This window comes from Aspergillus melleus (genome assembly GCF_016097325.1).
Source record: "Aspergillus melleus strain CBS 546.65 chromosome Unknown contig3, whole genome shotgun sequence".
NCBI classification, from domain to species: Eukaryota; Fungi; Ascomycota; class Eurotiomycetes; order Eurotiales; family Aspergillaceae; genus Aspergillus; species Aspergillus melleus.
The window spans coordinates 69,939-83,282 of NW_025763372.1; the positions used below are offsets into that span (position 1 = coordinate 69,939).

At 53.0% G+C, this 13,344-nt stretch overlaps 4 protein-coding genes across 4 annotated transcripts; 2 read left to right on the top strand and 2 right to left on the bottom strand.

Moving 5' to 3' along the window:
- Window positions 1–462: 462 nt before the first annotated feature.
- On the bottom strand, window positions 463–2,696 carry ATG20 (PX and BAR domain-containing protein; the record flags this gene model as incomplete). Its single annotated transcript, XM_046086705.1, has 6 exons — window positions 463–558; window positions 616–729; window positions 793–1,851; window positions 1,926–2,192; window positions 2,252–2,535; window positions 2,606–2,696. The coding sequence occupies 6 exons, from the start codon at window positions 2,694–2,696 to the stop codon at window positions 463–465; spliced, it is 1,911 nt and encodes a 636-aa protein (XP_045942670.1).
- Window positions 2,697–2,871: 175 nt separating this feature from the next.
- LDX57_005027 (uncharacterized protein) lies at window positions 2,872–9,683 on the bottom strand (the record flags this gene model as incomplete). The annotated part of the gene is made up of 10 exons (XM_046086706.1): window positions 2,872–3,857; window positions 4,265–5,030; window positions 5,098–5,726; window positions 5,778–5,918; window positions 5,970–6,490; window positions 6,550–6,860; window positions 6,920–7,148; window positions 7,204–8,428; window positions 8,487–9,448; window positions 9,529–9,683. The coding sequence occupies 10 exons, from the start codon at window positions 9,681–9,683 to the stop codon at window positions 3,058–3,060; spliced, it is 5,739 nt and encodes a 1,912-aa protein (XP_045942671.1). The 3' UTR covers window positions 2,872–3,057.
- A 261-nt stretch (window positions 9,684–9,944) lies between these two features.
- On the top strand, window positions 9,945–10,948 carry TIM23 (protein transporter TIM23). Its single transcript, XM_046086707.1, has one exon. It carries the CDS (start codon window positions 10,081–10,083, stop codon window positions 10,720–10,722), a length of 642 nt encoding a protein of 213 aa, XP_045942672.1. The 5' UTR covers window positions 9,945–10,080; the 3' UTR covers window positions 10,723–10,948.
- On the top strand, window positions 10,899–13,247 carry LDX57_005029 (arabinan endo-1,5-alpha-L-arabinosidase). Its single transcript, XM_046086708.1, has 3 exons — window positions 10,899–12,949; window positions 13,008–13,036; window positions 13,090–13,247. The coding sequence occupies exons 1-3, from the start codon at window positions 11,800–11,802 to the stop codon at window positions 13,147–13,149; spliced, it is 1,239 nt and encodes a 412-aa protein (XP_045942673.1). The 5' UTR covers window positions 10,899–11,799; the 3' UTR covers window positions 13,150–13,247.
- Window positions 13,248–13,344: the final 97 nt, after the last annotated feature.

The window sequence follows — 13,344 nt, forward strand, 5'->3', positions numbered from 1 at the left end:
CGTCAAGTTTTTCTTGTTTTGCGGAAAAGGGGTATCATCTCGGGGTTAATTTAGGGTTTCTTCAGCGTCTGTCTGTCTTCGTTGGGATGGGGAAAAGGTTTCGGCGTCACGGATTGAAATTATGTATCTACCTACATAATCATGAACGCTTCAACGCGTATCTAATACATGGATTGGATTTTCATCCCTTTAATAGCACCTATAGCGCTCTTCGAGAAGAATCTCCATAAGGTACTACAAAGCATGTGCTAAAAGACACCGACATGCATTAACGATGATTCAATTCATGAGCTACTTACTGCCATTGAAATCTGATAGTGAAAACAGCCCGTGATGATGAAATATTGATGAAGATCCTGCCTACCAACGCCCAGCGTTCTCGATCTCCACGTCTCTAGAAAGGGAGAACGAGTGGAAGGAAAAACTGCACTAGCTGAAGCACATATTAAAACACCGTGTTAATTACCGAACGACAATCTTGTCAACCTCGTCTTTGGCCTCCGTCCATGTTTCGAGATTTTTCCTCGCCCAGTCAAGGTGACAGCGCGCGTAGGCAACCTAGAAAAGCCGGTCAGTCTTGCTGAGGGGAAATCTCGATCGAGCCACATAACGTACCATATATCGTCGTAGATCTGTCTCCTTGTCCTTCTGAAAACGCTTTAAGTCATGCAAGACCCCCGTGCTTGCGTCTTTGACGTCATTCTCGGACACCTTCAATGCTTCTTCCAACTGCAAATCGAGTCATGTTAGCTTAGTTGAGGTGTAACGGAATGGGAGGGATGGGATAAATACCTGAATTAGGCTCTCCCTGGTCTTTCCGATTTGATCGCGTCGGGTCCGCTCCGGGTCCACGTCGACAAAGCCATGGACGGCGTGACTGATGCGACCAAAGAGCTTGTTGCTCATGAAGGTTCCGCTGGAAGTTTTGCGGTGGGCCGGAGTGGACTGTCCAGCTTCGGGTTTCCGCGAGGGGGACACCGGGGCAGGGGGCTGGTGAGAGCCGATTGACTCGCCGTGCGTTGGGGGGAAGTCCGAATCGATGGCGGCAGTATCCTCCGGTCCACTAGGCTGGGCTTCACCATCATGGGTACCGGGGGCGCTGGTGGCCGACGAGGTCGACAGGGATCGCTGAGGCTTGGTCCCTGCGCCGTGGGGGGTTGAACGGTTAAGATATTGCTCGATGCGCTTTGCTTCCATCTCACTTCTCTCCAGAGAGTCAAGAAGGGTTCTCTTTTTCACCAACTCGTCTCGGGTCATCTCCTCCTGTACCCGCTTCAGAACTCGGTATCGCAAGACGCTGCGGACGACGCTGGCAAACTGGGCACTTTCCCTCATGGGTTCCGCAAAGTTTGCGCCCAACGAGCTGGACAGCTCCTCTGTCTCAATGTAGGACGTGTCCGCCGCCTGGCCAACGCGCTCAATGGCTGCGGCGACGGTGGGTGATTGTTCAGACAACGAAAATCCATTGTACCGGGCTCCCAGCTCCATCAGATCCGCAGATAAGGAAGAGAGATGCGCCAAAGTCCGTCGGTTCACCTTCTCAATGTTTCCTTGAAGAAGTAACTCCAGCTCCCGGGTGGAGGCTTCAAAGTTGACAAAATAGGGGTCAAGATCCTTCTCGCTCAACTTGCGCGATTCGGGCGGGAAGCGACCCAGAACGTCGGGACCGGGTGCCTCTGTGGTTGGGGAGGTGGCCGTCGGCGCCGCACCGGACGCATTCTTGAGTTTCGAGGAGGCGGAAGGGACAGGTAGCCAGGCGTGTGCGGCTGTAGGGTTGGCAGGATCGAGTGGCGGAGCTTTGAGATTGTTCTTAGGCACGGAGGAAGCAGGGTGGGAATTAAGGACCTCATTCTGGTGTGGAGTGTTAGCACGGAGGGGGACGAGGGAGGCCAGAAGCAACCTCCCGTGGCGGACGTTATACATACCCAGCTAACATTGGGATCCAAAAACCTCCACCACACCCCGTCCTCTCGGATTTCCTTCATCGTACGACACCGGTTCAAGAAGACGGCCAGCATTCGCTTCCGGAGCTCTATGATGGCCGTATCTTCTTTGGCTTTGGTGGGCTTCGCAGCATAATCGGCCATGGTGTGTTTCTCGGGAATGGGCGGGACAACGAGGGTGGGATGGAGGTTCACCAGGGTCTGGCGCAGCGAAGCGAATTCCGAGTACCTCCGACGCACTTCCAAATCCTGGGATTCATCTGTCAGTCTGAATGGTTCGAGGCGCCTGGAGTTGATGATCTGCATACTCCAGTCCGTATGGTGTACACTATGTAGCCCCCGCCGCTCTCGTTGTTCTTCCCGGCGTCCGTGATGAGGATCGGCATCTCCGGATTCTCATACAAAATCTGCTCTATGCGGCTATCGTACACGCTCTTGCGGAGGTAACCCTGTCCCGGTTGCTGGGTCCCGTAAGTTCCGTCGTTGTCATCGTCGTCGCTGAAATCGCGTTGTCGCTCCAAGTAATCCGGCGGGTCCTGGGTGGACGATCGGCTGGAAGGCGACGGAGGGGTGTAGTCGCGGTCGTAAAGAGCTGCGGTGGTCAGACAATGAGCAAGCAGGGACTCTTATGGGCCAAGGACGCAATGGGGAGCCAATCTTACGGGAGGCAAGCGTGGCGGAATGGAGGGATTCTGACAGATGGGCCTGCTCGTCGAATGCGCCGTAGGGGTTGTTATCCTCGTCGTTCCACATGGTTGGCCGAGAGGCTGGGTCCAGGCAGGCTACAATCCCAGGAACCGCGGAAAGCTCAATGGAGTAGGAGCCGGTGGGGGAAGGAAATAGTGGAAGGAAGGACCAGCTAGAAAATTGAAGTAGGAAGCACTAACGATGCGACGCGGCGAAAGGGAGAAGGAGAGAAGCGAGGCTGGGGGGAGAAACAATAAGCAGAAGGAGGAAAGGCGGCGGCCTGGAGATTCGCGGGGGGGAAAGAAAGAGACGTCACTGACTGCGGCGGGCCGGAGCGACCACTTGCGCATCGTCTTGATTCCTCAGGCAGCACTTTTCATACTTCGCAAGTCACCGACTATACGAAACTACCGTCGTTACAACCTCCTCACCACGCCGAGTCTGGCCTCTGCTCCGGATGATCATCATTCCGTTTTCCTTCCGCGTCCCATCCCTTCGCTTCAATCTCACTGTTTCCTCCACTCGCATTGGATCTCCGATCGCCTTGCGCCGAGCTGCTGTTTCCTTCCGCCGACCATCCCGACGTTGAGCCCGCCGGCTGGTCCGTCGAGTCTCCTCCTTCGGCTTGCCATTCGTTCTCGCTACCACTTGCTTGTCCAGACGATTCAGCAGCCGCATTGTCCACACCTCCCCAGTCCTGGCCATCAGCAGCAGTAGTCACTGTAGTGGTAGACGTAGACTGATTGGTTTCGGGCTGCACGGCGCCATCCGAGCTACCCCATTCCAGTGTGGAGGAACCCTGGTCTTGAGCTTGATTCTGGTTGTCCGTATCTGTGTTCTCCTGCTCATGCTGCTGATTGTCTGAAGACCATCCTTGCGGTTGTGACTCCTGTTGCTGTGAGCGTTGCTTTGGTTTCGGCGGCGGCTGTTTCTTTCCACTCCCACCCTTGGCCTTCTTGTCCTTGTTCTTCGGACCGCCCTTAGCCTTGGGAGGTCGAGAGGGGGGTGGCTGTCCTCGAGACCTTTCCTCTGTTGCCCGGCGTGGTTGCGTTGCTCCACGCTCCAGTCTCCGTATTCTCACCGTGGCACTCGATTCGAATAGCCGTTCGCGAACTTCGGACCGCCAGCGAAGTGAGTAAAGCCAACCACAGCCACAGCCTAACAGGGCCACGAGAACGACGATGGCAATGACGATGTTGCTGTTCATCGGAGACGGCTGGATGGAACCTAGTGGGAACGTGAGTGGACTGTTCGCAAGGGGCGGGGGTGCTTTCTTAGATTGGCTGGGGAAGGGAACCTTTTGAGTCTGTAAGTGTTGCTGCTCTGGGCTTGTCGAGGAATGCAAGCAGGATGGCAAAGAGACAGTAGAATAGCTAAGGGATAGGGGTACGGGGGGTTGAAGTGAATGGAGGGGCCAATGGCACCGACAATTTGTGTAGGTGAATTGAATGTGCCATGCCCTCCTGCTGAGAGCCACGCAAGTAATCATTAACAGAACGACCGAACAAGGGCCGACAGGAAAGAAAGTCTTTGTCTATAACTTTTATCTAATCCAATCATCATAAGATATCATGAAGCGTCTACTGCCCGCTGAATCCTGGAAAGCCAGTCAACATGCAATGACACTGCTTTACCGTGCATGTAGAGCAGCTGTAACTTCTCCTTCAATGTCTGCCCGTCGCCACCAAGGCTCTTAGAGGCAGGGAACCCGGGCGATGCCATCACGGCTGCGAGCTCGATCAGACGGACACCCAAAGTAAACGTTTCGGGTTTTGTGGTCCAGCCGAGAAATCCATCCTTGCCCGACCCAGAACCATCCACCACCAGCTCGATGAGGTACGATAGTCCGTCGGAAACCCATTGACAGACAGACCCGGTCAAGCGGGCATCGTACGAGCTTGCTGCTAGTTTAAGCAGCTGCCCAGACCATCGGTTAACTTCGCGGACCTCGTCGATGAAGAGGTTCTGTTTCTCTTCCTCGAAGAGGGTGGTACTTTCTTTCATGTACTCAGAAACCAAGTCTGAAACTGGAGCCAGGCGTTTCCTTTCGGTCGATCCGCCGATTCGGGACTCCTGGCCTGTGGTGTACCGGATCATCCGGCTGCAGAGGAGATGTGACCCAGCGTAATTATCGACAATGAATTCAGAAAGAAGTTGACTAGCATTGAAGGGGGAGAGTGTGACAGCCTTGAACGATGTGACGGGGGAATACGAGAGCACCCATGAGGCGGTTAAGGCGGCAAGGTCGCGCAGTTCCTCGTCATCGTCATTCAGCATGTCATATAGAATCAAATATGGTTCTAGGAAGAATGTCTCTGCCACAGGGGCCTTGCCTGGGGAACGGAGCACGCGCCCAAATGCGGTGAGGGAGGCAACCGCAGCATGGCGGGTCGTGAATTCCTTCAGTGTCGTTAGCGAAAGCATACATAGAGCATAGAATCCTACATGGACGGTTATAGAGGCTTACCGTTTCCTCCTGCATCGCAAATCGAAGTTTGATGGCCCACCTAGTGACGTCCTCCTGTAAATTCTGGCATTGGTTTGCAAGAACCTTGGCGGCCAAGAGGCATCCCTGAAGACGCAGTTCCGCATCGGATCGAACCCGGTTCCAAATGGGTGCCGCTGGACCAGGGTTGATTTGCCTGTCTAAAGCTTCCCACGGAAGTACAACCCCTCCTATATTATCGAGGCCGAAATCGAGGACACTCTCTAGGCAAGATGCTAAGCTGTCAATCGCCGATGACTTGACATCCTCGGGGTAGGCCCCTAATATGACGACTGAGTAGAGGCGAAGAAGGGTGTTGCGGTTTCCAGCATTTTGGCCAAATGTTTCCTGCAGCTGTTCAAGAAGCCAGGCGCCGACATTGGCATCAAAACAGGAAACCTTCAAAATGAATGCCTCCAACTCCTCGTTGGACTGATCTGTGCCAAGCATCCGCAGAACCGCGGCCCATGCTAGCGCTCTTCTTAGGAGAGAGGCTGCGCGCGTAGTGCTCAACGATTTCCACGACGGATGCGAAGAATCGAAAATGAAATCCAAGACATCATAGAGCGAGTGTGTGTCAAAAATATCGTTTAGGGTGGCAAAGAAGGTTTCTAGAACGGGTTCTTAGCCAGAGATTAGCTATCAGATGGGGTATTTCTTACTTTCAGCTCCAACTTCGAAGCTTTTCACCACAGACTCGGTCAGGGCCTCCACCAAAGCAGTGGCAACAAAGGGCGAATCGGCCAGCGGGAAAAGCACAGCAAATAAGTGCTTAATAAAAGATGATAACTCATCCACGTGTTCTATGTCTGTGTCAATAGAATGTGTTGTAGCTTCAGTACAGGTCAACATACCGTTCCAGAGTGAGTTAGAGACAAGGGCGAATCTACGTAGCGCATATTGCACACAAAGAGCCTTTCCGTGGAGCAAGTCCTGGGATTTCGACTGCGCGTCAGCATCAACAAGTGACTTGATGTCCTTGATGATTTCGGCGCGATTCAGAATCGATGCATAAACCCGGGCAGCGTGCTCCCTGATACCCCAAACAGGGCTACTGAATTGTGTCTTGACCAGTCCAAGAATCAGGCTATCATCGACATCGTAAACATTCGGCACCTTCTCGGCAATGAGCTCCAAGGCTGGGAACACACGCTCCGTAACAACGGAATGGTCATCCTGCTCGGCGATATTCCGTGTATCTTCCTCGGTGAGGAGAGTCGATAGTAGCTGGATTAGGCCTGGGTACTTCTGGAACGAAACACGAGCTCCAGGCTCCGACCCAGATTTGCCACCGAATCCTAAGCCAGTTCCCGTGCGGCAAATACGCGTCAGTAAAGCCCGGAAGAGCATCAGTCCGCAGTTGCGAAGCGCCCATCTAAATTATAGTCAGCGTCCAGTTTCGTCACATGGAACTTTTGGTGCGATGTGACATACATGGGAGATCCAATTCGTTCAGCGGACAAGGTTAATGCAGGCATAATGAAGGCCTCAGTGAAAGCCCCGAACTTGTTGTTCGTAAAAATGTCCTTTAGACAATTCATGGCATGTACTTGAGGTAGTTCCAGCTCTTGTTTGTCACTGTCATGGGAAGCCGGTAAATGAGAGATTTCGTGAAGGTCATCAACGACCTTTTGGAAGAGCAGCCCTCCCGGTTGTGCTGAAACGATACCAGTGATCAGAGCTGGTAAACCGGCTGATCGGCGAGTAAGTTTGGAAGCTGTCTCGAATATAATCTTCCTAGCATCCTATTTCCGGCAGATTAGCTCCCGCTGCGGTCATTCATACTCCACCTGAAACCACTCACCTGATACCATCGGTTCGGAAGGTCGGAAATCTCTGAATTGCTAGACTGTCCGCACCGCAAACAACAAGTGGCGAAGGTCTGAGACACGGTCGAGAAGGCTCCTCTGTGACGGAGTTCGGCAAGCTGCGTAAAGCTGGTTGTCCCAATCTTCTCGTAATCCTCATAGGTCAAACCCGACAATCCCTGCGGGCCGTATGTGGAGTTTGCTAGGGTCGCATGGAGAAGGAGACTGCCTGCGTCAGTAATGTTGGATTGAGACACGAGATCATAGAGGAGATAGGTACCTCGATTCTCGCAGAGCACGCCAGGAGTAAGACAGGATATCCTTCGGTCCGACAGAAAGCCCTTCGGCGGGTTCATCACTGTGTCCTTCTGGGGAATCGATGCAGAGCACAGGTTTGACTTCGCTCCAAATCTTGTCGCAGATAAACACAATCCTCGCGTGCGTAGACCGCCAGTTCTCGTGACTTGGCGATTCAGGGTCGGAAATTAAAACATGAAAATCCGTCATTGCAACAATATATCTGAGAGCGGAAACGTGTCCGTGGAGTGGCGCATCACGCAGGTGGTATTTCACAATAGCCCCCGAAACAGAAAGCTTGGCTTCTAGTCTCTTCAGAATGGCATCAACCACGCCAATCTTTGTTTCCCACCACTGCGAGGTGTCGGAAGTATTCCGCTGCGCCGCACAGAACAGGATGTGATAAAGACGAGCAACGGTGTCCGCATAATCCGCACGGCTAGTCCTGCTCGCCATTTGCTCTGCCGTGACCAACGCGCTTAGCAGCTGTGCCTTGTCCGAGGCGTTGCTACCCGGTTGAATGCCATCACCGAGTAAGAGATCGCGCGGGAACAGATTCACTATTGAGAGAGACCTAGCTCGCACTTCCTCAAAGGGATCGAGAAGCAAATCAACCAGCAATCGCAAAAGACTAGGTTCGAAGACTTCGATGTTCATTCTCCATTTGGCGAAATTCCCTTCGTTTTTGCTGACGATGCTTCCTTCAAAACGAGCATCCAGGCCAGACTCCAAGAGGAGAATCAATGTTTTCAAGGACGTGATATGACGAGGGTAGGATGCCGTGGGCTGCAGGTCTGTCTTCAGGAAATCCAGGTATTCGGTCAAGCAGGCCCGAGTTTCCGGATCATCGCGCGCAAAGTTGGGGGGCTGCTTCTTGTTTGCCGAAGCCATCACCTCGGCCCAGTTCTGTTCACTGCTCATGATACCACCTTTTAGGCGAGGGATCAATTTACGTATAATGCTCAGTATTTCCCCTCGAGAATAGGCATCTGATTCGGCGTGGAAAGAGGGAAGTCCCTTCAAGATAGCCCTCATGGTAGCAGACGAGAATGGTTTCGTAGTGGCATTGGCCGTTATGAGAAGCGACAAGGCAGCTATTCTGATGCTGAACTCTCGGTGGAAGAGAAACTGCCCGATCACTTCGCTCTTCAGAATCAAATCGTCATCGTGTGCTCCATTCCTGGCAGCGGGGCCTTTGGGGGAAGTATCTAGACGATGGTAAGGGAGAAGTCGTTTCGACGGAATAAACAAAGCATGGGCACTTACGATCTTCATGGACCAAGCCAATCTTCTTGGCCATCTGCAACGACGCGAAGAGAAGAGAAAGTTCGTCAACCGGGGCATCATGCATGTCACCAGTCAAGAGGTTCTCCAACGGCAGTTGGTTTAAAAAGCGTCTGAAGCCAGCCGGATCAATACTGAACAGAGGGTGTAGGAAGTAAGAGGATATGGGCTCAAGGAGATGCATGTTCTGCAGAATGACATGTCTAACTGGGGCAACCCAGACTGACAGCAAACTTTGCACATACTCGCGCGAGTAGCGGGTTTGGGGCAAGGTTTTCAGCTTCTGGAAGAAAGCTGTCATTGTGTCTCCGGGTCCCGCGGCCAGCTCGAAGCTTTTTGCCTGGGCCATTAGAGCCAGCACGAACACCTCCGCAGCCGTCCGTTGCGAACCCAGGCTGTCCGATCCATCATTGGAGGTCCGTTCGGAAAACTGGCTTACATCTATCGAAAGAGCTTTACAATCCTCTTGGAAGAGAGGAATCCATCGGCCTGCGTTTTCCTGAAGCCAATTCTGAACCATTGTGATGAGCTCAATAGGCGAAACGGCGTTCTTGCGGACCAGAATCTCCAGCGTAACGAGACACGCCTTGAGCTGAGAACGACGCTCGTTCAGTACGATGCTGGGCATCGTGGCATTGATCACCCGCGACTTGATGAACTGTCGGTCATCTTCGGCCAAGTTTTTGCTTAGAAGAGTCACCAAAGACTCTAGTAGCTGCTTCATCGGCTTGGGCTTGCCGTCCTTGAAGCGAATCAAGAATACCTGGAATACCGATAGCCAAGTCTCGCGGGACAGCACCAGCCGTCTCGTGCCCTCGCACTTGGAGATCCGCGCTGCGTCGAGGAACGCACTCAGCGTGTTGCAAGCCACCGAGGTATGAGCATGCGAGATGGATGCCGTCGCAAATGTCTTCAGCAGACTTTGCCATACGCAGCTCACTTTTCTATTGCCAGGGAATTAGGGCTCATTGTCCACCGACGGAGATATAGTGGAACTTTTACAACAAAACCACAGGGCACTTACTCTATGTAATCACACGACTGCATGAATCGGCCCAGCGGTCCTTTGCTGATCTCCAGCATGGTTTTCTCGGGAACGAGCTGTATGCATTGCGCTATCTCGTCCATCTGGAGGGATCCCGCGTCGCCGGGGACGCCGGACACTGCTTGGCTCGTCATGGCGTTACCGATGCGACATGCCCGTAGCCAGCACTACACCGTAATGGTAGATAGAAGTATGTCTAGCCGATAATCGACATTCGATAATCGATAGTTCAATGATCCCCGCGATTTCAATTTGCCCTCTTGTGGATTTTGCCGGTGGGACCCCCAAAGCGGGTTAGCGCCGGTCAAACGCTGTTCCGCGATCCGCCGAGCCGCCGCCCCCGTGACTCGCCGGTCACGGGGCTGAAGTTTTTGTTCCTCGACTTTGCTGGGAGCAAACTGAGGTTATCCGTGAAACTCGTGCCGGCTGGCTGAATCGACCGTCTCATCCCCCCTTCCCCACCCATTTTCTTTTGTTTCTTGACTGTATTCTTTTAATTTAATATTTTCTCCCACCCTCTTCTTCTTCACAATGTCCATCTGGGATTCGTTCGGTGGCCGCAAGCAGTCCAAGGGCCCCGAATTCGACGCCTCGTCCGCCCCGGATGCCAGCTCCTTCTTCTCAGACGTCGCCATCCCCGACCCGACGCAGCTTCATCCTCTGTCCGGCTTGAACCAAGATACCCTTGACTACATTACTCTCGAAGATTCCGCCCTCGACGAGCTGCCCGGCTCGCGATCAGTCCTTCCGTCCCGAGGATGGTCCGACGACCTGTGTTACGGCGCCGGCACCACCTATCTCGCTGCGCTGACTGTGGGAGGAGCCTGGGGTCTGGCCGAAGGATTGAATAAGACCCCCGTGACCGCGCCCCCCAAGATTCGACTGAACGGCGTCCTGAACTCGATCACGCGACGAGGTCCGTTCCTCGGCAACTCCGCCGGCGTGGTAGCCATGGTATACAACGGTTTCAACTCCGGGATTGGCTATGCTCGCGGCAAGCACGACTCTGCTAACAGCATTGTGGCCGGTGCCTTGAGTGGCATGATTTTCAAGAGTACCCGGGGCCTGAAGCCGATGATGATCTCCGGTGGCATCGTGGCGACGATCGCCGGTGGCTGGGCGGTTTGTGCACCCTGGCTTGTTCTTAAATCTCTCTCGCTCCAATGGTATTGATCGCTAACTGAGGAACAGGTCGTGAGAAAGACTTTCTTCTAATCGCCAACTTGCCCGAATCCCTCGCAGAACGAGCCGAGTCAACCTCCTTATGTCCACCGTCGTTTTCAGCAAAGCGGGAGGGTGTTGTATTATTTAACTCTTCGTTTTTTTTTTTTTTTCTTCTTTTTCTTGTTCACGCTGTATTAGAACGATTCTTTTTTCGTCCTCGAATATCTTCGCTCCGGCGCTCGAAGCATCTTGATTTTTGCACAAATTCTCCATGGTTGGGACCGGCATGGTAATGGGTTTTGATAGCTTTTCCTGTACATATAGCGGTCTGCTGCGGTCTTTCATGGGCTGGGAGCTTTCAATGAAACTTATAAAAGGTGATGCAAAATCCAGACTGAGTGGCGTGTTATAAAGATGCGATGATGGAAGAGACTTCGGAGTATATATTTTGACTACCTGCTTACCTTGCTGGGGAAGTTGCACTACTTCCCGATTAAAGGTGCCTATCAATTTAAAATGCAACTTATCTGGCATCTTCAAAATGAAATTAAACAAAAACCATTGATAGGCCAATAAGAAAGTGCAGATCAGGCACGGCTCTGCAATCACGTCATCACTTGAGGCGCGACTCCTTCATCACATCTTCCTTTCCTTCCCATTCCACTACTTCACTCCGCCCGTACATAATTCTCGCGTTTCCACAGAGTATGGGTCCGGTCCCCTCTTGACGTTGATGGCTGGGTCTTAGAGCACAGACAAAATTATGGACTCCTTGGCTCGCCGGGGTGAGACAACAACCTAAATGATCCTGCCTCTCTAGCGGTCTAACGTCAGTTAACAGTCTCAATGTTCGTTCTTGCGCAGGGATCAAGGCGCTTTGACAGTTAATAGGAGGCCATTGGCTCTTCAGGAGTGTTCAATTTCACGCAAACGGCCACTGCATCTCTTCTCTCCGACTATTCCGGTTCCTTTCCGACGGGAGTTGGCGAGATAAACAGAGGGCATCTAGCATGCCTATGTGCTGCTTCTTAGGTTCCCGATCCTTCATCTGACGTTGAGAGTCGGACAAGGACGCTCCTGCCCAAGATGGCCACCAGAAACAGCGAATTTCCGACATTTTCATGTCCCTTCCCACCATCCCGGCCTGGGACCGGCGAACCCAGAGCCGACCTCAGATCCTTTCGCTATCCATACTTCCGACGCTATGCCAAAATGTCCCTCCTACTGGGCCTGTTTACCTTCATCATTTTCGCTGCGCGCCGACGTCCTGGACCGGTCCTACAAGACCCTATGCTATCGCCTGGCGTAGCACCACCCTCGGTGCCCGCAGAAGCCTTTGCGCCCGCTCGTGGAACGGACCTACAAATCCATGACCCCAGTATTCTGAAAGTGGGCGAAACCTACTACAGTTACAGCGTTGGGAAACACCTAGTTATTCACCAAGCTCCGTGTCTCAGCGGTCCCTGGGAACGGACAAAGACCGTGCTGGAAACGGAGAGCATCATTCTCAAAGGCGACCGCAAAGCCCCTTGGGCTCCCATGACGATTGAAGTCGACGGGACATTTTATTGTTACTACGCCGTGAGTTTTGCCGGGTGTCGCGACAGCGCGATCGGGGTGGCCACGTCGAAATCGCCGGGACCCGGAGGCTGGACCGACCACGGCAGCATCGTGCAATCCGGCACGGGGCCGGGATCAGCCAAACACCCTTACAACGTGTCCAACGCGATCGATCCGAGTGTCTTCGTCACCGACACTGGCCAGGGATACCTGACCTGGGGCAGTTACTGGACCGGTCTCTGGCAGGTGCCCCTGTCGAAAGACCTACTTTCCGTCGCCAGTAGTGAGGGGTCCGAGGCGCGCCATCTCGCCCACGAACCAAGCGCCATCTTTCCCGGACGAAAGAAACTCAAGAATACACTGTGCGGAGACCCTACGGGTGGCCACCCGGTCGAAGGAGGGTTCATCTCCTATCACGCGCCTTATTATTACCTCTGGTTCAGCTGGGGAAAGTGCTGCAAATATGACCCGAAGAACTTACCAAAGCCGGGGAAGGAGTATCATATTCGTGTCGGGCGATCGCTTTACCCCCGTGGGCCTTTTGTCGACAAGACCGGCCGTGACCTGGTCGACGGTGGAGGTGAAGTCGTGTACGGCTCGAATCGAGATGTGTATGCTCCCGGTGGGCAGGGAGTTCTGACGGAGGATGGGAAAGATACCCTTTATTATCATTTCTGTGAGTTGCTTCTTGCTAGTACGAGGAAGCGCGAGGGTGCAACTAACCGGTTTGCCAGTAAACACGACAATAAGCTATGACTTTTGGGTAAGCGTGACCGTTCTTATGCTTTGGGTCCAAGATCCTAACGTCCCGCACAGGAAGCTCGACTGGGCTATAACCCCTTGGAATACATAGACGGCTGGCCCGTTGCCGCATGAGCTAGATGGTTGGATGATAGACTTGATGAGAGGGATTGAATTCATGGTCAGAACACACATGGCTTCGATAGACGTGCATTAGGTATAAATTAATCAAGCTGTTCATATGATTAAACGTCATATTCTATCTGAGTACAAAGTGACGTAGAAAGCCACCCGATTCGTGACTCCAACAACTCCTATATCATCCAGAAG

Excerpts from the sequence above, each read along its gene's own strand:
- TIM23 (XM_046086707.1), top strand. The coding sequence starts at position 10,081 with ATGTCCATCTGGGATTCGTTCGGTGGCCGCAAGCAGTCCAAGGGCCCC.
- LDX57_005029 (XM_046086708.1), top strand. The coding sequence starts at position 11,800 with ATGGCCACCAGAAACAGCGAATTTCCGACATTTTCATGTCCCTTCCCA. Across the intron at positions 12,950-13,007 it reads TACCCTTTATTATCATTTCT|TAAACACGACAATAAGCTAT; the intron begins GTGAGTTGCTTC and ends CCGGTTTGCCAG. Across the intron at positions 13,037-13,089 it reads CAATAAGCTATGACTTTTGG|GAAGCTCGACTGGGCTATAA; the intron begins GTAAGCGTGACC and ends CGTCCCGCACAG.